This window comes from Crocodylus siamensis, chromosome 11 (assembly GCF_052110815.1).
Source record: "Crocodylus siamensis isolate JL-2025a chromosome 11, ASM5211081v1, whole genome shotgun sequence".
NCBI classification, from domain to species: Eukaryota; Metazoa; Chordata; order Crocodylia; family Crocodylidae; genus Crocodylus; species Crocodylus siamensis.
The window spans coordinates 29,302,222-29,327,585 of NC_143405.1; the positions used below are offsets into that span (position 1 = coordinate 29,302,222).

Sequence of the window (25,364 nt, forward strand, 5' to 3'; positions counted from 1 at the left end):
AATGCAGGTATAGTTCCAGTGGGTCCTCGATATGACCATAAACTGCATCCAACTAGAGGGCCTGGTGGCAACATGGTGGAGCTACTTGTGATAGTGTAGCTCCCATAAAATACCACAATATTGCAACCTCCTGAGTAAGGTGAGTATAGGATGTGTGGTGGCAGATGCTGCCCTCAGGGGCCGGAACTGCTGGGGACAGACCCTGATGCTCCCAGAGGAGGGCCCAGGGACCCCAGCACCACAGAAAACTTACCCAGGAGGCAGGCCAGGACAAGGAAGGAGTTGCATGAGATGGTGCTGTGCCAGCTCTTCAAGCAACTGTCAATCAAACTGGGCGGCGGCCAACTGATGATGTCAACTGTGACTGCCACCACAGGAGATTTAAAAACCCTGGTGGAAGCTGGGTGCAGGTGGGAAGGTAGGAGGCAGGATGCCAGGCCCGCCGCAGCATTATCTGGTCAAGAAGACCTGACAACTCTGTCCCACTGCGACTGTATGATGGCAAGAGCAGGAAGCCAACCAAGGCTTTCCAACCCTTAGCCTCTGGGGTGAAAACCCGAGGCCAGCCAACACCTAATGGCACAGAACGGGCATAGCCCCCTCTGAGCCTGTGGGAGGCACCACAGACCCAGGTGCAGCACAGGGACAGAGCTGAGTCAAGGAGTAAGAGGGAAGGGCAGGCTGAAACTCCAAGCCTGCACTCCCAGCAGAGGCCGATGAGGTGGAGACCCATCGGGGGCATTTAAGGAGCCAAAGCCAGAAGTTGGGGTGGTTTCATAGTTTCATAGTTGGTAGGGTCAGAAGGAACCCAAGCAGATCATCAAGTCCAACCTCCTGCCATGGGCAGGAAAGAATGCTGGGGTAAGATGACCCCGGCTAGGCATCTATCTAGTGTCCTTTTGAAGACCCCCAGAGTACGAGCGAGCACTACTTCCCTTGGAAGTTCATTTCAGTTCCTAGCTGCCCTCAGTGTAAAGTAGTGCCTCCTGATATCTAGCCTGAATCTATTCTCTGTCAACTTATGTCCGTTGTTCCTTGTTACTCCTGTTAGTGTTTGGGGGAGCAGGGACTCTCCCATTGCCTGCTGGCCCCTTGGACAGTTTATAGATGGCCACCAGATCCCTTCTAAGCCTTCTCATGTGGGGGCTGAACAGGTTCAGGTCCCGTAGCCTCCCCTGGTAGGGCCTGCCTTGCTGGTCCCTGATCATGTGAGTGGCCCTCCTCTGCACCCTCTCAATGCTGTCCACATCCCTCCTGAAGTGCGGCGCCCAGAACTGGATGCAGTACTCTAGCTGCGGCCTGACCAGTGCCGCATAAAGGGGGAATATCATCTCCTTGGACCTGCTTGAGATGCATCTGTGGATGGATGACAAGGTATGGTTGGTCTTCCTGACCGCATCCTCACATTGTTGGCCTGTGTTCATCTTGGAGTCAATAATGACTCCTTTTCTGCATTTGTGCTGACAAGAAGAGAGTACCCCAGCCTTTAAGTATGGTGCTGGTTCTTCCTCCCCAGGTGCAATACCTTGCATTTGTCAGTATTGAAACCCATCCTGTTCTTATCCGCCCACCCCTGTAACCTGTCCAGATCTAATTACAGCCTGTCCCTCTCCTCTAGCGTGCCCAATTCTCCCCACATCTTAGTGTCATACACAAATTTGAACAAGGTGCTTTTCACCCCCTTGTCCAAGTCGCTGATGAAGATGTTGAACAGTGCGGGCCCAAGGACTGAGCCCTGGGGAACCCCACTGCCCACATCCCTCCAGGCTGAAAATGACCCGTCCACCACCAGTCTCTGGGTGCGACCCTCCAGTCAATTTGCGACCCATCTGACTGTGTAGGCATCGACACCACAGTCACCTAATTTTTTAATGAGAATGGGGTGAGAGACAGTGTCAAAGATCTTCCTAAAGTCCAGAAAGACTACATCCACCACGACACCTGCATCTCAGGATTTTGTGACCTGGTTGTAGAAGGCCACCAGGTTGGTCTGACAGGACCTGCCTCTAATGAACCCATGTTGGTTGCCCCTAAGCATAATCTCCCCTGCTGGTCCCTCGCAGATGTGCTCCTGTATAATTTTCTCAAAGAGCTTCCCCAGGACCAAAGTAAGATTAACGAGCCTATAGTTTCCTGGGTCCTCCTTCCTCCCTTTTTTGAAAATGGGGACCACATTGGCCATTTTCCAGTCCTCTGGCACCTCACCAGAGCATCACGAGTGCTCATAAAGCCATGCCAGGGTTCCCGCAATGACTTCTGCTAATTCCCTCAGCACTCTGGGGCGGAAATCATCAGGACCTGCTGATTTGAACACATCTAGTCCCTCCAGAGGTTCCCTGACTAGGTCCTCACTGACCCTGGGCCTAGCTGTGCCTCCCCTGGGACTGTCAGGGATCCTGGTGGGGGGGGAATGACCTGGTTCCTGCTCAGAAAAATGGAGGCAAAGAAATTGTTAAAGAGATTAGCTTTCTCATCTGGTGTGACCACCAGATTTAGTGTGTCCTGCAGAGGCCCCACATTACGCAGTACTTTCTTTTTACCCTCTCTGTATTTAAAAAAGGACTTCTTGTTATCCTTGATCCAGGTTGCTAGTTCCATCTCTGCCTTAGCCTTCCTAACAGCCCCACTACAATCTCGAGCAAAGGAGGTATAATCCTCCCTGGTGATGGCCCCTCTATTCCAGTGTGTGTACGGACCCTTTTTAGCTTTGAGACATTCCTGGATGCTTTGGTGAACCATGGGGGCTTTTGAGCACTCTTGCCCCCTTTGATTCGTGGTGGGATTGTCACCCTTTGGGCTTACAGGATTGTCTTCTTAAGGAACGACCACTCTTCTTGGACTCCCAACTCCCCTCCCCTCTGGGACCTCAGAGCCTCCCTGACTAGTCTCCTTACCTCATTGAAATCTGCACTCCTAAAGTCCAGGGCTGCTGCCTTGCTGCAGGCCTTTAACACCCTGCGCTGGATGGTGAATTCCAGTAGGTGATGATTGCTATCACCCGAGGGGTCGAGCACCCGCAGTCCCCTCACCAGGTCATTGCCTGTGGCCAGGACCAGGTCCAACAAGACATTTCCCCTGGTGGGACTGTACACCTCCTGGGTTAGATGGAGGTCCTGTAACTCGGCTAGGAACCTATGTGAGCAGTCAGACCTGGCTGACTGGTCTTCCCAGCAGATGTCTGGATAGTTTAGGTCACTGCATCCTTTGACTTAATTGCCTCTGCAAGCTGACCCGAGAGTTCTCCCTGGTTGGGTGGCCTGTAGTAGACACCCACTGTTAAGTCCCTTTCCCCCCAATCCCTTTGCATTCTGACCCAGAGCACTTCAGTCTGCCCCTCCTCTGACCCAGTGTTGTTTGTTGAGGATGTTTATTGCTCTTGGACGTAGAGCACCACACCCCCGCCTTTCCTCCCTGTTCTATCTCTCTTGTACAGCCTATAGCTCTTGATGTTCATCGTCCAGTTGTGCATTAGATCCCAGCAAGTTTCAATGGGCCCCACCCTGTCTGGGTTTGTGTTAGCTAGCAGGAGGGCAAGTTCCTCCTGCTTGTTCCCCATACTATGAGCATTAGTGTAGAGGTATTTAAGGCCTCCTGAAAGTGCATGCACCACCCCCCTAATCCCAGGACTATCCAGGCCCCTGTCTCTTACCTGGGTATTTCTTGTGCTCATCGCCTGTCTTGGCTGGGCTGTTCTCAGTTGTGGGTGACTCTCAGTTTGGTGTTCCGTGGCTCCCTCTGTCCTCATTTTCCCCTTCCCCTGACGAGCCTAGTTTAAAGCCTGCTGGAGGAGATCAGCCAACCTGAAAGAGAATACATGCTTACCTTTGGGAGAGAGGTGAAGCCCATTCCACCCAAGCATGTCTCTTGTCCTATGGTGTGGGTGTGTTCCAAAAAGCCAAAGCCTGCCTTGAGACACCATTTCCGAAGCCCCAAGTTGACCTCTCTGAAGCAGGTCTCATGGCGTTGTCCACATCTGCTCACTGGAAGGATAGATGAGAAGACCACCTGTGCCTCTGTCTCCAGCTTGCCCCCCAGAGCTTGGTAGTCTAACATCAGGCAATCTGGGCTGCTTCTAGTCGCATCATTAGTACCCACATGGATTAGGATCATGGGGTAGTAATCAGTGGGCCAGATAATGGCTAGGATCATCTCCATCACTTCCTGAATCCTCACTCTAGGTAGACAGGAGATATCACCTGTCAAGGGATCCTGGTGACAGATGGGATGTTCTATACCTCTCAGGATGGAGTCACCTATGATGAGCGCTCAGCGTCTCTTCCTCCAGGTCAACTTGCCTCCAGCCTGTTCTGTGCGTGGACTGGCCTCCTCTCCAGAGGTTTCCTCCTCTCCTTCCTCTTCCTCCAATGTAGCCAGGTCCTCTTACCTGTTCCCCAGCTGGACTAAGGGAACTGAGGGCTCGGTCCTCGGGCCCGCAGTGTTCAACATCTTCATCAGTGACTTGGACGAGGGGGTAAAAAGCACCCTGTTCAAATTTGCTGATGACACTAAGATGTGGGGGGATGTGGGCACACTAGAAGGAAGGAACAGGCTTCAATCGGACCTAGACAGGTTACAAGGGTGGGCGGATGAGAATAGGATGGGATTCAACACAGACAAGTGCAAAGTGATGCACCTGGGGAGGAACAACCGGAACCATACCTACAGGTTGGGGAGCTCCCCTCTTGTCAGCACAGAGGCGGAAAAGGATCTTGGAGTCATCATTGACTCCAAGATGAACATGGGCTGGCAGTGTGGGGAGGCAGTCAGGAAGGCCAACCGCACCTTGTCATGCATCCACAGATGCATCTCGAGTAGGTCCAAAGAGGTGATCCTCCCCCTCTATGCGGCACTGGTCAGGCCGCAGTTGGAGCACTGCGTCCAGTTCTGGGTACCGCACTTCAAGAGGGACATGGACAGCATAGAGAGGGTCCAAAGGAGGGGCACTCGCATGATCAGGGGACAGCGGGGCAGGCCCTATGAGGAGAGGCTATGGGACCTGAACCTGTTCAGCCTCCAAAAGAGAAGGTTGAGGGGGGATCTAGTGGCCTGTTATAAACTAGTCAGGGGGGATCAGCAGGCATTGGGGGAGTCCCTGTTCCCCCAAGCACTGCCAGGAGTGACCAGGAATAATGGTCACAAGCTGGCTGAGGGTAGGGTTAGGCTAGATACCAGGAGGCGCTACTTCACAGTCAGGGCGGCTAGGATCTGGAACCAACTTCCAAGAGAAGTGGTGCAGGCTCCTACCCTGGGGGTTTTTAAGAGGAGGTTAGATGAACACCTTGTTGGGGTTGTTTGACCCCGGTACTCTTTCCTGCCATGGCAGGGGGTCAGGCTAGATGATCTACTCAGGTCCCTTCTGACCCTAGAAACTATGAGACTATGAAACTGGGACTGCACTGCTGTGAGCAGCCCTGCCTGTGGAGGGAACCTTCTGCCATTCCACTGTGGAAGGCACTCCTGGGGTGATTCTCCCGTTGGTGCATGTCCCTGCAGGGAAAGGAAATACCCATCAATTTTGTTCTCTGCTTCTCTGATCCCCCTCAGCCTGCTAACCTCCTCCTGGAGCTCCCTCACTTGCCTCTTCAAAGCCCTAAGACAGGCATCTGCAGGACAGGTATGGGGGCCTCCATTCCCTGGCCCCCTGGCCCTGCTGGGCATCCCCCACAGGCCAGGGGGCAGGGTGACGCCAGCTTCCCTGTGGGCTCCATCTGGGTGGAGGTCTCAGAGAAGCCCCTGGTAGGCGGCATCCCCTGTTCAGGGGCCCTAGCAGCACTCCGCATCAATACCATTTCTTTTTTTTGGTGTGGTGCCTTCATCTTTCCCTTGCCAAAGACTTCCTCCAGCCCCTCCTGTTTGCCCACCTGCATGAACACTGGCGCAAACACCAGTGCACCCTTACAGAGCGCACCTGTTTGCGTATGAGGCTCAGGAGTGCGGCTCCCTACCGGCTCGGCTAAAAGGGATCCGGCTGAGCTGTGCCAGCTCCCTCTGCCCCACTTACCTTAGGGGGATCAGCTGTTACTACCCCCACTGCTGCCTCCGCTGCTGCCACCGGTCAGGTAAGGGGGCACATGTGTATATGGGGATGCACATGTCCCCAGCTCCTTCCTCTCCACTCCTGGCTCCTGGCCCCTGAGATGGTGGCACAAAGATCCTCATGATTGGTGAGTGGATGGGGTGTAGGGGAGGTGGAGCCCCAGGAGCAACCGTAATGAGCCAGTGAGTATTGCCATCTCTGGGCCAGGGGGAGGAACACCACTGAACCCCTCCTTTCAGTTACAGTTCCATCAAGTCATGGCTGGCAAGTCAGGGGAAGGAGTGAGGAGACACACTGCCAAATGAGGTGCCACAGGATGTCTCAAAACTGTAGCCCTCACTGCCTTGTGGGAATTCCTTTGCTGAAGTAAGGTAAAGGGGCCTCACCTTGACAGAAACATGCCCTCACTGAGGTGTTAGGCAGTCAGCAGCAGCTCTTATGTGTTGTTCTCTGGCAGAAGCTACAACCATCGAGGAACTGAGCATCTGGACTTGGTTTGGCCTTTGTATCAATAGTCTGAAGGGGGGATGGTAGGTCTAAGGCAACATCCACTCCTCCATACTCTTGCCTAGGTACATATCAAAGCTGTTGATGTGATGGTCTCAGGACTCCGTAAGGGGCATAAATAGCCTGATGCAGCTACCAAAGCATCCTAGCAGCCCTATTCAAAGGTGGCCTGCTTGCCTTTCTGAAGGAAGACCCTAGAAAAGTTGTGCTAAAAAAGCTATGCCCCAACCCAATCTATCCTGACCAAAATGAAATAAAGTGACTCGCATGTTGGAAACTTGTAACAAGCTGTGTTGCTGTTAAGTTGGATTTGTCAGCCACTGGTGGATTCATCAGGCACCTGGCTGTACCTTTTCCACATACACCATGATCTGGAGGATCAACAGTTACCTATATAATGCCAGTTTGGTGGTACAGTTTTCTAAAATTGCACCCTCCAAGTGGCTTATGAAGAAGTTGCCATTTTGGGGGCCCATCTTTGTATCCATAACTGTGCCCATGGTTTGGAGAAAGTTGAAAATTGAGATTGCTGAAAGGTATGCTGTTGTGGCTGAGGATGAAGTGGGTGATTTTTGCAATGTGTTGTAATTGCAACTCTGAATGTAGTCCATGCTTATCTAGATATTTCAGGCAGGCAGGTATGCCTCCATGGCATGGGATATTAGTGTGGATGGTGACATCCATGGTTACAGGTATGGCCTTCTTGGGAAGCTGGTTGATGTTCCGGACCTTATTGAGCAAGTGTTGGGTCTTATAGAAAACGTCTTATTCTTACAACTTACAAGTCATAGAATCATAGAAACTTAGGGTTGGAAGGGACTTCAGGAGGTCATCTAGTCCAACCCCCTGCTAAAAGCGGGACAATCTCCAACTAGATCATCCCATCCAGGGCTTTGTCAAGCCAGGCCTTAAAAACCTCTAAGGATGGAGATTCCACAACCTCTCTGGGTAGCCTGTTCCAGTGCTTCACCACCCTCCTAGTGAGAAAGTTTTTTCCTAATATCCAACCTCAACTTCCCTTGCTGCATCTTGAGCCCATTGGTCCTTGTTCTGTTGTCTGCACCCACTGAGAACAATCCAGCTCCATCCTCTTTGCAACCCCCTGCATGGAGTTGAAGGCTGCTATTCAATCCCCCCTCAGTCTTATCTCGCTGCAACTTAAGTTGCTTCAGAATGCTTTCTGTGAATCCTAATAGCTTTTCAGTAAGAATACCACAGGTGGATGTGGTGGGTCTTCCAGGGTTACCTTATTTGTAAATCTTTGAGAACATATAAAATATTCTTGAGGTGAGAAGTGGGATTAATGCAAGCAGCTTTTCCTGAAGCTGGTACAGAAAGGATTTGATAATGATTTTCAGTTTAAGAGTGAGTATTGATATGGGGTCCTCCCCACGTTCTTTATAGTACTTTCTGTCAGAGAGTTGTCTGCTAGACTCAGTAACTAGGTCTTTTGGTTAGGCTGTAGCAAACATAAAAGCCCCTTCTACACATCAAGCTAAAGGCGCAATGCAATCTAATGTGTGATTCACATAATTGTGCCTCCTGCCATGCCACATGTCCACGATAAGAGGTGCAATTATGGGATCATGCATTAGATCCCATCGTGCCTTATTGCTGGTGCAGGGGGAGCAAGCCCTGCACTAGGAAGCTCCCTGTTGAGGGGCTTCTAGCCTCAGGGCTGCCCCACACAACCCCAGGGCTGGAAGATCACTGCTGCAGTGATCTCCCTCACCCCCGGGGTTATGGGGAAACCCCTAGGGTTGGAGGATCACCACAGGGGTGATCCTTGCCTGGAGGTGTGGGGAAACCCCATGAGCCAGAGGATCACTGCAGGGTGATCCCTGCACCCCAAGGGTATGGGAAACCCCTGGGGACAGAGGATCACTGCAATCCTCCAGACCCTGGCGATTGCAGCTACTAAGATTCTTAGGGCTTGGGGGTATGGGAAACTCCTGGACCCTGAGTATCATGGCTGCCAGAATCCCTGAGGCCTTGAGGGCTTTACACTGGACATGGTGCACCCCAGTGGCTGGGAGCCCTGTCAGCTGGAGACTGTGTAGGCAAGGGTGCTTATTTAAATCCCTCCCTAATCATAGCCTCTTGCCAGGCCCTGGCCACACCACTCCTCAGCTCAGCATTATGGAAGGGAAGGGAGGGCTCGCTCTCGTGGCCTCCAGCTTCTAGCCTGATCCACTGCAGGCATTTCCTGATTTAAAAGTGAACGTTTATCCACTTCCAAATCAATTCAACCTTTGCAGCTTAGACTAACCTGCAAAGATTGAATCAATTCAGGCTCAGCCTTTTTGAATGTCTATCCCTAGCCCAGGTAATTGTTCAATTAACCAGTTAATTGTGCAATACCTGTAACTTGTAGAGGGGGCCAAAGAGATATTCACAAAATGTGCTTGCATTGCATGATTTTTCTTCTTTAACATTTTGAATCAGAAGGTGAGGTTTGCCAGGTTCAACAGTGAGTTTTCCCAACTATCAAACTGGTTGTATATCAGCCACGGTCACGTATAGTCTCATCTACAGCTATCGATCTTTGACTCTCTTAATATAACAACAACCTTTTTCAATTGTAGAACTGAGGACTATATCAAGATTAGTTTTCCCTTACAGTTGATTCATCTGGAGCATGCTGATTTAACAGCTTTTTCCATGATCCACAAAACGATGGAAAGCTTAGTCTGTTCCAGGGAATAATGCCACACACCATAGGTCTTCAGAGGTCAGTAGCAAAATCATTAGGTTATGCAGAACTAGGCTTTTGTCAAAGAAGAGTTTGTATGTTTTTAGCTTTTCATAGTTAAGCAGTTAATGGTTGCTAATCTTAACAAGTTGCTGGATCTGAATGTTTTTCCTCAAATGGAACCTGCTTCTCACACGGTCAATAAAAATAATTTTACCATGGGTTGTACACAGTAGCACACTTTTCCTATATTTGCCTTTTGGCATTATTAATGGTAAATGGGTAGCACCAATTAAAAGCTTTCAAATAACTTTAGATAAATGAAATCCCACATCAACAGCACTATGCGTCTTCTGTGGAGGCAATCCCACTAACTAAGGTTACTTCTGTTTAGAACTAAATATAGCAAATACAGTGTATGTCTTTGTATGCATCAACATCATTATTATGAACTAACTCCTCAAATATGCACTATTAAATATACATACTTGGGGTTGCAGTAGAATAAATATGTGTTTTAGTGAAAGTTCTGATAGCCTGTACAGCCAGGAAAAGAATATACACTTGTATATAATAACCATGTCTAAACATGACAATAATTCTTACTTTCCTGTTCTCTGCTCCAAGGGTGCTCACTTTGCTCCTGCTCTCACCAGCAGCTTTTATTGACAGCCTTGTTTTTATATGTTGCTTAAAGCTAAGGGCTTAAGCCAAGTTTCACAAAGGGACATAGGTATATGGTGATACAACACCACAGCTCCCACTTTCTAGAGGAGTTTCTTAACCACCAGCCAATAGACTGGCAAGGCTAGAGACATGATAGCCCTCCAGTTGAAACCAGATCACTGTGCTAAAAGGGAATCAGGATTCATGGTGCCAGAATGAGACCCCTTCAAGAATTTAGGAATACCTAATTTGTGAATCATAAACATCCTTAGGTGAGAGAGAAACACCTAACTATTTGGGCCAGGTAAGAAATCATTGTCTCCAAGCATACAAAGCAATTTAACTTTAGGCACCCAAGTATGTTTCCTGGCAAAAGATCAGGTTCCTATGGGGTCTTGAGCAAGTAAGGATGACAGGGTTTTTGTGACTTGATATCTTCGGCATAGGACTAAGCTGTATGAAACTTGTCCATAGGTGTGCTTGTCACATGACTGTACCTGCTTTTAGAAATTGTACTGTAGTGTTTTTGTATTGTCTTAGAAAATGTAAAGGGTTCAGAAAATATTATAACACTGTCAAATCTATGACTAAATCTACTGCTTCTTTCTTGGCAGTACACCAAACTAATGGGGTATATTATACTGATTTTACACAGCTTTAATTCATCCATAATTCCATGTAAGATATTGTACTTAAAGATGGGGAAACCCAGGATTATTCAAGTTTTTTTAAGAAGGTAGGTTGGGTTTTAGTTTGGAAAAACAATGGGTAGTGTCCAGGTTCTCTTTGTCCAAGTCTTCCAATGCTGAACAATTTAACATCTTTGGGTCTTGTTTTGATATTGTTCTAGCTATGGTAATAACTTGAAGAATCAAATAATTTATTAACTAAAAACGTGAAGCACAGCTGTTTTCTTTTGTTTAATTCTAAGGACCTTTTGTATTAGAATAATATATTTCCAAAACAAAATTGTCTTGTTATTGGACATAGATCACAGCAAAACCATTTTACTGACACCCTGGAAGATTCAGTATCTTTATATAATTTCAGTGAGTTCCAATTTTTTTCCACTGTCATCTCTACACACCAAGAAAATATGATGGTATTAGCCAGAGCCACTGCTAAATATGGCTGTTCTTTCATTCTGGAATGACTATTTCACTATGACTTAAGTCAGTCTATTAAAGGGATAGTATAAGTCATCTAAGAGACATTGTAATGTTTGATTAATGAATGTTTGTATAGAACGTTGAGCATGTGCAGCCATAAATGCTAGTCATTATAATTTACAGTTGATGGAGATCCACACTTCATTATATCAGTGCCACAGAAAGAAGATGCTCTTTGTTTTAATATCAATGAAAACCCAGGTGCAGTTTTAAATCTAATAAAGGATCCAGTTACAGGTGAGTTTTTTATTCTTTAAATACAGTAAACAGAATATTTACATAATTTTAGCACCTTGCATTTATAGATCTTTCCCTTTTTTGGTACAGGGGGAACTTGCAACTTCTATTAGCATTAATGGGAGTTGCAGAGCTGCAACAAAGGAAGACTAGATCACTTCTACTGTTTATGTAAATATGTTTACTTTTAGGAGCAAAATGAACATGTATAGCTCTACTGGACAAAGAAACTGCATAAGTGTAATTTGGTCCAGTGAACAGAAGTTAAATGGTAGCTAACATAAGTCATTCTGTTTGCTGTACCTTGCATGGAATACCTAGAATAGCCTTAAAAAAAAAAAAAAAAAAAAAAAAAAAAAAATCAGTGATTGAGAACAACAACTCACAAACTTTCCCCCCCTCAACACAAAAACTGATGAAATACAAATACAAGAAGAGTTTTAGGGCTTTGGCACAGATTACTTATATAATGTAAGAAATCTGTGGAATGTTGTGATGTCATAAAATGACCACATTTTTAGAACGGTCTCACGCAAAGGCTTCATGTTGTTTCAGACCTGCATGACTGTGACTTGCAGCTAGAGGGCTGGGAAGCAGAGGAGTAGACTAGATTCTATTCTTCTCCTGTGGTGGGAGAAAAGGGGGTGGGTGGCATGTAACTGGGAGGCAGAGAAACCAACATGAGGTCTGCCCTCTCTCCACCTCTAGCGCAAATCCAGCCAGAGCAGAAAGTGAGGAGGGAGGGGAACAAATCTTGAAAACGTGTTTAAAGTGGAAAGGGGGGGAGGGCAAGTGGGAATAAAGAAAAAGAAGTGAAAAAAAGAGATTTTAAAAAGTTAAAGGACTAAAATCTTGCATGTGTCTTTGTGAATTGGCATTGGGTTGGAGTAGGGAGTGGGGTAAGGGGCAGCAGGGGTCATGCTGGCTGGGGAAGGGGGACAGCTGTCCTGGCCTGGTGCAAGACCCTGCGGCTGGGTTCAGCTCCAGGATCCAGCAGCTGTCAAGATGTTCTCACAGCACCTGCATTAGTTACAGCCCTAGCGCACAGCCTCAGGGAATCTGCTTCTCTAGGTTTGTACTCCAGCTAAAACTGATGAGGCTATTCCCTGCTTAGAGCAGAGCCTAGGCCAGAGCACAGAACCCCAGAAAAGCAGCCTTCTTTGGGCTCTGTGCTGGGACTGAAATGGAGCAGCCAGAACATGCGGTTGGGGGAAGCAGGCTTCCCCAGCTCTGTGGTATCTCTGCAATTAAGCTCAGAGCAGTTGCTCTTAGCAGAAGGCAGGGGAGTAGAACCACTACAGTTTTGGAGGGTAGGAAGGGTTAAAGCAGCTGAGAGCTGTGCATCCTGGGATGCTGATGGAATGAAAATAAAGCACTTTACCTCCCCTGACCATTCAAACAATACCCTGGTTATTGCGTAGGGAAAATATTTCCAATATAAACCTCCTTTTGAATGGCTTATCTTTAAAACATTTAGAGGGTACTAATGTAGTTTAACACCCCTTAACTAATGACCACTTTCATTTTAAATGCCTTTAAGATGTTTTTATGGTAACTTGTGCCAGGGCCCTTATTTTTTGTGCCTAGTGGAATTAACCATTAAAGTAAGTTCACATTCAACAGACTTGCCATTGCTTTACATAATTATAGGACATACTTGTGGTATGATTTGGAACTTCCATTTTGTTTCCTCAAGCTTTTGTTTTTTCCATGTTATTCCTTCATATCTATTGATCAGATTCTATTTGTAGAACAGAATGCTCTTATTTTTTGTATTAGGTATCACTGTCAATGGACAGCTTATTGGAGATAGAAGGACAAGCAATGAGGCAAAGATCCAAAACACCTATTTTGGAAAACTTGGGATTGCAAATAAGCATCTAGATTTAAAACTAACAGTAACTCCTGAGAAAATCACCCTTCAGAATGGCAATGAAAAGTCAGTTTTCAATTGGCTTGATTCAATCAACCTGCAACAAGAAGGGTAAAGTATATTAAAAAACAAAACAAAACACACCACACACAACAGACTCAAAGGAATTTTCATATGATTAAAAACATGATTGCTAAAGAGTAAAATGCTTTCAAAATTTATATTGTATGAAAATGCAAGAGAGAAAAAAAATCTAATATTTGTTCAAATTGTACAGGATTTGATGTGGACAAACTGGGTGCATCAGCACATGCACTTTACTGCGAAGACTAATTAGCTCGCAGTTAACTGTCATTGTGTACATGCGTGCTGGTATTAAGGTGCAGTAAATTAATTAACTGCCATAAGATACTGCTGCTGCAAAACAGTGCTTTCTTTTGACAGAGTTATTACCTGAAGTTTAAATGCACATTTAAGCTGCACCCAGTTAGCCCAGGCAGCAAGGGGCAGGTTCCTGCCTGCCAGCTAGCCACAGAGCTCCACACATGTCCCAACCAGCCCCACCACAGCCCCGGTCCCAGGGCTGACTCATGCAGCTCGCTGCCAGCCCAGGCCTGCTCCACCCCTGCTCAGGCATGTGTAGACGCTGCTCTCAGAAGCAGTGTACTCAGGCTCAAAAGCTTCAGAGTTTATCCCTTGACATTAATTGCACATGTACATGCACCCACTAATGCATACCTCAGTGTGATTTAAATCAGTTTTGTGTACTAATATAAATTGTATCAGGATATGTAATTGACAGACGTGCAGCTTATACCCAGGTGGGCTGCTGTTACTCTGCCTGAGCATTAGAGGCTGGGAAAACAGTTACTTGCTTGCTTTCCATGATCAACTGGCTCCTCCACTTTCCTCACCTAAATTTACACTAGTGGACTTTTACCCTGGTCTTTGCAGCGATAATTCTTCACTTGATTGGACAAAATTACTTCAGTCTTGAGGGTTTGCATCATCTGTCTGCTCTGTTTTTACACTGGTATAAACATGTCTGTCCATACACTAATTAATAATAAATTAATGCAGATTTACAATAATTATTGTGAGTAAAATTTGCTTTTAGAGACTGTGAGTGAGCAAAGGTAAAACAATGAATAGTGAAGAGAGATTAGATAGCTTTAGCCCATAATATAAAATGTAAGTAGTTCCAGTCTGCAGAAACAATAATATATGTTATAAAAACACCTTTTCAGAAATGGATATTATCATATTTATAGAGTAATAGGTATGGTTCTACTTTTAGCAGATATCAATAAAACATTTAATGGCTGACTCTCCACTGGACTCACCCTTGGTGTGCCACAAATTTATACCAATCCAAAATGAGAATCAGATCAGAATGGAAGTTGCTTATATGCAGGTTTGCGCAGGCATAAATGAGTATCCAAGATACAAAGCAGTGGAGAATCAGACAATTATTTTAGATCGACTTCACCACTTACATTTTTTCCTCACCTTTTCTTTACCTCTTTAAAATTTTCACAATATAATTTGGAGCAGTTTAAAAAACAAAAACAAAAAAACCCCCCAAAACAAAACCAAAAAACCCACATTATCAACTAATCCAATTTATTAAATAACAATTTTAACATTTAAAGAAATATCCAATCACCTGTGGTATACATAAAGGCAGATACTTATGTTCCCTCAACAGTGCTCCTTTTATCCCAAGTCAGTGTCCACAAAGGAGTCTTGCATTCTTTTCTTTTCTCTTCAATTTGCCAGCAGCATTTTACATTTCATAGTCAACATCCAACTTCTGTGTTTCCTCCTCTCTGTGTAACCTGCTTAATGATTCACCCCAACCTCTTTCTCTCAGAATTCATTCTAAATTTATTCTTAACTGTTATCTCATAGAAACTGCACTCTACTTCAGTATTCAAAAAAGTTTCTCAAACTTTCTTGTTTAGAGGCAATAGAAGATTCTTTTTCAGCAAATTCCCAGAAGGTCCATCAGATTAAGCAAGCATCTCTTTTCCTTCTTCCCTGTAAACACCGATTTGATAAGATGGCTTTTTCATTATTAAAATTTAGGCCCCTAGCAGATATTCAATTAAAGTTGCAATGGGATTTGACCCGCAATCCCAACTGCTGCACTTCCTGCCATGCCACAAATGCATGCACAAGGTATGGGGATCAGATCCCAATTACAACCTATTATTGGGTTAATGATCCTGGACTCTCCCTGCACCAACAAGTAGCAAGCTGGGAGCCTAGTGCTCCCATGGGTCAGAGCTCTTGGCCTTGTTCTCCTTTGACTCCAGTGTGCTCTCATTATTAGGAGTACCAGTCAGCCTGTAAGCATTTCCAGCCACAAGAGTGCATCTGAACTCTATGCATGCTCCTGTGTCTGGAAGCCCTGATCAACTAACCATAGAAAAAGTAGGGCTGAAAGGGACTTAATCCAACCCCTGCTCAAGGTAGGATCATCCTTATCTAAACCATCCTAGACAAGCGTTTGTTTAGCCTATTCTAAAAAAACACTGCAAACAATCCTTGTGCACAAGTGCCAGCTGTAATGCTCAAAAAAAAAAAAAAAAATCCTTAAACTTGTCACAGATAAAGAAAGGAGATGAGGGCACTGTCAGTGACCTGCCACTGGAATACAAAATGTTTTGTTAAAAACCACACTGAAGAAATCTAAGGAAGAGGACCATACCCCTGCTACAGAGGAAGGCAAACCCTCCCATAGGCCATGCCAATCTGACTGCAGGATGAAATTCTTTTATGATCCCAAATGGGGCACTGTGGCAGTACGGTCTAGGGCTGCTGTGACCTCCCTAGTGCCCTTGCCCACCGTGCCAAGTCTGGGTCCTGAACACACCCTCTATCTTATTATTATAAATGGGAGGCTGCCTTCTTGCCCCCTTGGCATGGGGCTGGTCTTGATACTACGATTCCGGGGCTACTCCCTGTGCCAGCCCTCGCCGGCTTGTCTCTGGGACTGTTCTAAGTAGCACGCTCCCTCTTCGGGCTTCCTAATAGACTTGCCCTTCTCTCCGGGGCCTAGCCCTGGGCTTGCCCCCTTCCGGGGCTTCCCCTTCACAGGCAGTGCCCCGCTGGGCCTGCCCAATGTCCAATATACATGCCCTCTCCCAGGCCTGCTCCAAGATACTCGCGCCTCACACGCTCCCTTGCCCACACCGGGGCCCTTGCTCGTGCTCATCGCGCTCTCTGCCCTCTCTGGTCCTACGCTCGCGCTGCTTGCACTCCTCACCCACTCTCAGGCTTGTGCTTGCACTCCTCGCCCGCACTTGGGCCCTTGCTCGCACCTCTCACACGCCCACCCCTACTGGGGCCTTCTATGCCGGACTTGGGCTTCCTCTGGTTGTGCTCCTTGCCCATGCTCAGGCCTGTGTTCACGCCTCGCACGCACCCGCCCATACTCGGGCCTTCTATACCCACCTCAGGCTTCCCAAGGTTGGGGCTCAGGCGGCTTTAGCCTCACCTGGCACCCAGACCCGCCTTCTCAGGTCTATGCCCCACTGGGGCTCTTCCCAATTGGGGTTTCCAACTGGGGCTCATCCCAATATTGCCCCCGCTGGGCTGGGGTCAGGACACCCCACTACACAGCACCCTCTGTGGTGCTAGGAACTCCCCCATTTTACTGGGGAGCTCCTGATGAGGCCTCCTCCACCCCTACAGCCTCGCCCAGTTCTCCCATGTAACAATAACTAAACAGAACCACAAGCCACATGGCTGTAACATAACAATAAACCTACCGGCTAGAACGTACACTCCTGTCAGGGTTCTCCCCCACATCATGTAGACTCTCAGTCAGTCAGACAGCCATTCTGTGTTCTGCTCTGCAGCAAAGTTGCTGCTCCTCCAGCTGCCAGGGGGAAACTGGCTCTGGCCTCAGCCTTCTCTGTTTATGAAGGCCAGGCCCTGCCCCGTGGCGGTCAGCTGACCCAATTAGTATCCATAATAACTGGCACCTGCTTCCCTAATGAATGGAACTAGGCCTATATCATCACTATTCAGTAGCAGGCACCCATGCTCAAGAAATCCAAGAAAGCAGACTATACCTCCTACTGCACAGGAAGCCAAACACCCCTACAGTCTATGTCAATCTGTGTGGTAAAATTCCTTCCTGATCCTAACTGGAACAGTAGTTCTGACCTTGAGTGGAGGGGCAAAACCCTCTAGCCAAAAACTGCTTGGGGTTTTTAAGTCCCAGCAGGAGCATCAGCACACCCCAGTCAAAACCCACAGCCCTCAGGAACCTTCCACTCTGCACTACAGCCTGGACACTGCAAACACAACTCTACACACCACACATCCCAAATGGAGCATCCAAACTCCTCTATAAACTTATTCCAACTCTTTATTTTTATTTTATAAATAAGCCAGTTGTGGAGGTCTACTTTATTCTCCTGGTGCTAAATATGGTCCTTTTAAAATTTCACCTGCTTTGGTCTACAGAGCTCTATTCATTGTCTGTGAATGATGTGTCAATGGGGATCTGGGCTTCCAGCTGTTATTCTGTGCACTGAGCAACCTCCCAGGTTACTACAATAAGAAGCAGCTTCACGCCAACCCAACCAAGACTCAGGTTGCAGGTTTTCACCTATGGCATCTGGGAGCAAGACAGTCAGGCGTGGCCAGGGAGACCCCAGAATCTTGGGGTAGTGACAGTGCGGGCCCAGGGCCTAGGGCAGAGCTGCGATTTATTCCCTGCAGGGCCCTGCTACAGGCGGGGGCTCTGTGGGCAGGATGTGCAGGGAGTGGATTGTGGTTCTGCCCTGGGCCCCAGCTCCGTGCTGCCACCTCCTGAAGACCCCAGCCCTGGACACAGCTGCCTGCCTACCCATGGCCCCAACCTGTCTACCTGGCCACATGCTCTATCCATGTGGATCCTGGCCCAGAGATCATGGGGATAGTGACAATCTGTGACGGGCAGTGGTTCTCTGGGCAGAGATGTGTGGGAGTGGATTGCGGCTTGGCTACAGGCCCGCACTGTCAATGCCCCACGATCCCAAGGTCTCCATGGAGACTGGCTGGGAGCTACATAGGCAGGGTGGGTAGCTGTGTCCAGGGCTGGGATCTTGGAGCATTGACAGCACAGGGCTGGGGCCTGGAGTAGAGCGCGATCTGCTTCCCAAATGCTCCTGTCCGTGGAACCTGCACTCAACCCAGGGCCATGCGGGCAGCAGATCATGGCTCTGCCCCAGATCCTGGCCCAACACTGTCACTGCCCACCAGATCCTGGGGCCTCCCTGACCTCATCCATCCAGCGGCCTCTGCACTTGGGCTTGGCAGGACCAAGGCACCTACTGTGGGCCAGACAAAATCCATTGGTGGGCTGGATTTGGCCTGTGGACTATATTGTGCCCACTGCTGGTTTAAAGCACAAAAGTTTTGTGATCAGTGTTGTGCCATTAGACATGACAGCTGACAAGGCAAAACTGAAGTTATGGAAGGAAAGATTATGTGTAATCAGGTGCTCTGAAATGGACCCAGAACCCCCATCAGAACCTTCCTGGAGAGGCTGATTCAGACTGGCCAACACGGTGATGCCTGAATCTTTTGCACATGCAAGCTAGAAGATCAAAAACAAACAAGATTAAATGGGTTTACTCTAATGACACAAACATATGTGAGTGTAGTGAAGTGCAGACTATGGAGTACTGCTTATTTGGTTTCTGTTCCCTGTACTGTGCTCCTTGCCTAATGTGCTGCTCTGCTTTCTATCATATCTACTGCTGTATATATGTACACACAGAGAATATAGAACTATATGTGTGGGTGCAAATGTACACACTGCACCAAATATATATATTTTGTGCTGGTACATATGCAGAATTCAGTCAGTGTAGTGAAAAAATTTCATTACAAAACGTGGGGGATTTCCATAAAAATAAACATGTCCCACAGTCATGTTTCCTTTTTAATGTTTCTCATCATCACTAGTAATTTTGCTGCAGTACACAGGGACAACTTCAAGAAATAAAACTTGTTAACTAATGTTTCTTTTTTTCCCCAGACTAACTCTTATAATTAATAAGGAAAAGAATCTGGTGCTTTCCCTGGGTGGTGGTGCATCATTTGTTGTTGTTTTGCACCAAGTATGGAAGAAACATCCTTTACACCAAGACTTCCTAGGATTATATGTGATGGATAGTCATAAACTGTCTGAACAAACTCATGGATTATTAGGTATGAATTATCATGGAGCCTTCCTTTTGTTTGGATTGTTTTGGGGGTTATATTTATTTATTATCGTTATTATTTGTGAATATGTTTTCACATATATAATCATTCAGTCCTGTGTGAGTTTGTATGCACACAGTTCTGATTAACTGAGATTTCATAGATCAGTCACATTAAGACTGTGGGCAAATTTTTATGGAGTTGGGCTCATGCAAATTTGAATTATTTTCTTATCCCTTTTCCTATCAGTCAAACCTCCTATCACCTATTTGCTGTCACTTATCTGTATAAATGTTTTTAAAGGTGGATCTTCTATTTTCAGTTTGGTTATCATGTTGCCCCTCCAGGCACCATTGAAATAACCATTGTTTTCTGTTCAGCCAAAGCGTATTAATACTCAGTTAAAGTTTATCTAGGTCTGCTGTGATTTTTACTTCATGTTCACTAATACCTTTTTTCCTACTGAAAGCGAAGCTAGTGACAATCACTAGTAATTCTGGAGCTAAATTTACAACACTACTGTCATATTTTCTATTGTAATGTCTTGTATAGTGTCCATCGTATGTTGAAAGCATTACTGGTTTTTGCATGGTTAGGTTGAAGGCAGTGTTTGCATTTACATTAGGTCAGTGATCTTGTTGATGGAGAAGATAATGAATTTTACAACATACACTCTTACTTAAGAGGTTGGGAGCGCAGGTGGTGTTCTCTTTGATACTCCCAGTCTCGGGCTATGGGCCGAGGAGGGAGGGGAGGATCCAGGCAGTGAGACCAAAGACTGCGGCGCTGGTGTCATCAGGAAGGGTTTGGCCTCCATGACCACAGCCTGCTCTTTGGTGAGAAAGGCAGTGAGCTGCTGGGAAGGGACAGCCTCTACCTCTCTCTGCTGGGGAGGAGGCTCTTTTCAGCCAGACTGGCTGACCTGCTCCACTGGGCTTTAAACTAAGCCCGCCAGGGGACGGGGGGACTACCGCCACTGCTGGCCCACTGAGTAACCCTTGCCAAGTCAGCAGGATAAGGCACTCAAGGGATCCCACCCCTGCCCCAGCCCTGGAATAAACTGTAAGCAAAGCAAGGGCCCCCAGAAGGACACTTGCATGTCTATATACAAATGCCTTGAGGAATAAACAGGACGAACTTGTCCTCTGGCTAAACTCAAATAATTATGATGTGATAGGGATAACGGAGACCTGGTGGGACTGGGCCATGGGTATAGATGGCTATACTCTGTACAGGAGAGAGAGAGTGGACAAAAGGGGTGAGGATGTAGCTAAGCATCCCTGCAAGCCAACATTGGCACCCAGGGTGGATGACTTGAAAATCCGTGGGGAACACGGTGCAGGACCCCTTACCCAGGATCAAGACTGCACCCGCTGGGCCTCGATCATCCGGTCCCTTGCCACTCGGCTCTGGATTTTGATGATGGTTTTCTGCTCCATCCCAATGGTATTAGGGCCACGAGTTCTCACCTCGGGCAGTCTTATCCCCTCCTAATCCTGCCTGCCACGACTTTGATGATCCTATCAGTGGTGGTGGTGGGGAACCAACCACCCTGGTTTGGTTATCTCAGGCCGAAGGGTGATAGTCTTCACGAGGCTCCAACCTCCCCTGTACCTTGCCCTATACCCAGCCACGACGGTATGCTGATGTTGTTTTCCGTGGCCAGCCCTCCCTATACGAGATTGTATCCCTGGGTCTCACTCCAACCTGGGCCGTATGGCCAAATCATAATAGGCCCTCTAGATCCTCGGCTTTTTGTAGCCCTCCACCTTATTTTTACACCGGCATCCCGGGTGATAAAAATAACAAATAAAAGGAAAAGACGCTAGCAACAAAACTGCCTACAGCCTCCCAATAATCCACTAATCACTATCCTAGGGCATCTTGGTTACAGTGTGTCCCCCCACAATTATACCGTCCCTCCACCGACTGCTTCCTTAGTGTTACCTATTCCCTACCCTTAGTGTACCCTATATAAATTCAACTCTTGACGTTCCTTCCGCCTCAGAAAAGAAACCTTCCTCCGACGGACTCTCCCGGGTCTTCCGTCCAGGATGTGGTGGTCTTAGCTAGCCTTTTGACCATTCACCTCTCCCCTGGGCGATTTGCTGGAACCAGACTCTGCCAGTGGGGACCCTCCTGTAGGCTCTCCTTGTGGCTTTAGGATGATATGCAGCCTGGCCACCTCCGTCTTTCTAAGTCCGGTAACAGCGTCTTTATATTGATGCTTCTCAGGGCATTCTCCTGCCCTATGGGCGCGTTCTTCAGCTCCCCCTCCTTCTCAGTGGGTCCGGGAGATACTTTCCCTGTGCTCTTTCTCAGCCTCTCCTCCCCTTCCATCTTGCTGTTTCCCCTTCTTATCCTTCCGCACTGGCTCTCTTCCCCCTTCTCTCCAGCTGATTTCACTTTAAAAAAACTGAGGCTAATGAGCCGCACGGGTCCTGCCGTGGTTCCTGCAGTAGGTAGGGCGTTTTTACTTGTTTTTTCTTTTCCTATGTTTTCCCTGGGGTGTGTTGTCCCCCAGAGTCCCTCCTTGACCTTTTGGGGTCCATGTCCTACCCTTTCCCTGGGACAAAGACCTTGACCAGGAGTTCGCCAGGGAGTTGGCTGAGGCCGCACAGTCCAGGTGCATAGTTGTCATGGGAGACTTCAACTACTCAGACATCTCATGGGAAGAGCGCTCGGCCAAATCTGAGCAGTCGCAAAGCTTTCTCTTGTGCATGGATGAGCTCTATATGATGCAGGGATTCTACAGACCAAGGATAGGTAAATGCTGCTCTACTTGGTACTGGCAACCAGGGACGACCTAATCAGTGACCTAACAATTGGAGGGAAGCTAGGTGACTGACCACGAGCTGATCACCTTCACCATCCACCGTAAAGCTGGCAAATCAGTCAGTAATACAGAAGTCCTTGACTTCAGGAAAGCTGACTTCAGCAAGCTAAGGAGGCTTCAGTGAGGCCCTAAAGCAGCACAACCTAAAGGGGAGGGGAGTGCAAGATAAGCAGTTGCTCCTCAAGGATGTGAAGCATGTGAATATGTGAAGCAGTGTCTCATGTTCTGCTGAGCCACAGGGAGAGGCTATTGTCAATGCTGAGGATCCCAGGCAGGCTTGTTTGTATAACAAGAGACATACAACCATCATTCATTGTGGAGCAGGGTGGATTTGGTTTCAAGATCATGCTGCTGATTGATGGAAGTCCATCCCACCCTCTTGTTTTGCTGTCGAATGTGTCTGTGTTTTTTAAAGGACATACTTGGTAGCTGTGTTGGTTTGAGACAAAGAGAAATGCAAAACTCTAAAACTCTTGGTTCATTTTGGTTCATCTCTGAACCAAGAGTTTTAGAGTTTTTCATTTCTTTCTTTGTATTTAAAGGACACTCCAGGGGCTGTACTCTTATGATGTTTGGGTACACAGTAGCTGCAAAAGCCCTGAGTTATACTAAGCCAGAAAAGGCTTCCTGCTCTAGTCCACTGCAGTTGCCTTAAAATGAGGCATTTGGGGTGTGTGCTGCACTTACCCAGCTCCTGTTTAGAGCTGACTTCATCTGAGTCACTCCTGAGTCAAGCTGGTATAATTGGTAAGAAGAATATCTCTCATTACATATAGACCAACAAGGGATATAAACAACTATTCATATAATAACCCATATATAGGAAGTACCTTAGGACATTTATACATGTTTGTGCCACAGCGCCAGATGCTTTTAGAAATGCCCAGTGCTGCGGCATATGCAGTTGCATAATTGGCGAAATGTGTGTCAGAGCTGAGACTATGGTCCTGGCACACTTTTCAACTAAAACCTATTGAAAGTGTTTTAGTTCAGAAGCTTACTGCTGCCATTTTCTGCATGCTGACATGCATTTCACTGCTAGTACAACTCCATGTGAGACAGTGCAGTGCAGTGCACATCAGATCACGTGTAGAGCAGATTTGATTAATCGAGTCTGCTCCGACACCCTGGATCTCCGCATCGGTGCACAAAAATGTATGTGTATGAATGCCCTTACATTGCTCAGTCCCCTGAAATGCAGCTGTCCTTGCAAAGCAGCTGTCTCTGGGGTGGGACTCTGCAGCTATTATTTCCCAGCAAGGCTACTCTGGTTCTTCAGAAAAGAAGCAAGGTGCTCTGTTGCCAAGAGACTGAACCATTCACTTAAGCTTAACTAGGTGCTAATGAGCAGTAGCTGGCCAATCTAGCAGGACTGCCTTATTCAGTCAACTTCATAAACTGAAAGTTCTGGCTCCAAAGAACCACTTATGGGGGATGCTGGAAGTATGGGGGGCTGGCAGGGGTGTGGAGTGGAGCAGGGCCCCTGCTTTGCACCCCAGCTTGGGACCTAGTTCCAGGCCCCTGCCAGTCCCCAAGAGAACTTTCAGTTTATAGGGTTGATTGAATGAGGCAGTCTTGGTATATTGGCCAACTTCTTCTCATGAGCAGGGATCTTGGTTTTCCCTGATAAAAAATCACAAATTCTGTGATACCCCCCCCCCAATCCCGGATTACAATGAAAAACTCCGCCCCCAGCCTCCCTAGCCCAGCTGGTGCCCCTCACTCCCCCCCCCCACACAGCTCCCTGCTTCTTCTGGTACTCCTCATCCCCTTCCCACATCCTCACAGCCCTGCTGGTGCACCTCGCTCTCTTCCCACAGGTCCCTGGCCCTGCTGGGTACCCCTCACTCCCCCCACAAGCCTGCAGCTCTGCTCCTGTCCTTCATACCTCCCCACAACTCCCCCACCCCTATTGGTGCACCTTGCCCCCCACCCACAGCTTCTGCTCCCCCAGCCCTGCCTAGGGTTACCATACATCTGGGTTTTCCCAGACATGTCCTCCAGCAGGTATTGTGATTGGCTGTCGGGGGGTCACATACTCCCTGTGTGGGCTTCAGCGAGGTAGAGAAAGAGAGAGAGAGAGTGAGAGAGAGAGAGAGCGAGAGCGAGTGGGCATGTGTGCAATGTGAGAGCTGCTTAGGCAGCAGGGCTGGGGGGCAGAGGCTGTGGGTCCAGAGTGTGGGGCACTGGCAGGGCTGGGGGGTAGAGCAGGGGCTGCAGGTCTAGGGTGAGGAACACCAGCAGGGCTGGGGGGCAGGGCAAGGGGCTGTAGGTCAGGAGAGGGGCACCGGCAGGGCTGGGAGGGGGATAGGGGGCTGTGTATCAGGAGTGAGAGGCAGGGGGGAGGGAACTGGTGACTGGGTTGGGTGTGCATGGCACTGGCAGCACCAGGGAGCTGCAGGTCATGAGTGAGGGGCACCAGCAAGCAGTGGGGGGCAGGGTACTGCTGTGTGGGAGTGAGGGCCACTGGCAGGGCTAGGCTCAGTGGGTCCAGAGTAAGGGGCAGCAGCAGGGTTTGGGTGTGTGGCTTGTCAGTGAGGGGCAACAGAATGGGCAGGGGCAGGGCACCAGCATATCACTGCCCCCCCATCATATTCCATCTGTCCCCGCTCCCCCATGACAGATGTCCTCTTTTTTGGACCTGGAAATATGGTAACCTTACCCCTGCTGAGGGGGCTCCCAACTGCGAGGGAATACTGGGCCAGGGATCTGGGTCCTTAACCCTTTTCCCCTGGCAGGAGGCAGTGGCGGCTAAAGCAAAGTGGAGCTTCCCACATCTGTGCGTGGGGCAGGGGGCTGCGCGCTGCAGGCTCCCACCCTGCTGCTCCACAGCCCGGTGTGCACGACCTAGCACTGCAAAGAATAGCAGAGCTGTGGCGAGGTGTTTCTGCTTGCACGGCTGCAGTGGGGGTAGCGGCGTAGGGTTGCATGAAGGAGACATGGGCAGCATGAAGCTTGCAGTGGCAGGCAGCTTCCTGTATGGCTCTGCTGTTCCCTGCAGCACTGGGTTGCACACACTGGGTTGTGGAGGCCCTGGGGCAGGGCAGCAGGGTGGGGAGCACAAGCCTGAAGTGGGCAGCACACAACTCCTGCCCCATGCACAGATCTGCAAGGCATAGGTCCCCCCTGTTCCCCAGGAG

The 25,364-nt window shown here is 48.1% G+C and overlaps 1 protein-coding gene across 1 annotated transcript in view; it reads left to right on the forward strand.

Annotated features, from left to right (window-relative positions):
* The window catches only part of LOC149855688 (inter-alpha-trypsin inhibitor heavy chain H3-like), a 104,008-nt gene that overhangs the window by 70,585 nt on the left and 8,059 nt on the right, over positions 1–25,364 (forward strand). Inside the window, exons 18-20 of the mRNA XM_090022291.1 lie at positions 11,195–11,308; positions 13,088–13,292; positions 19,222–19,394. Of these exons, the coding sequence (XP_089878417.1) occupies positions 11,195–11,308; positions 13,088–13,292; positions 19,222–19,394 (492 nt within the window). The remainder of the gene's footprint in view (positions 1–11,194; positions 11,309–13,087; positions 13,293–19,221; positions 19,395–25,364) is intronic.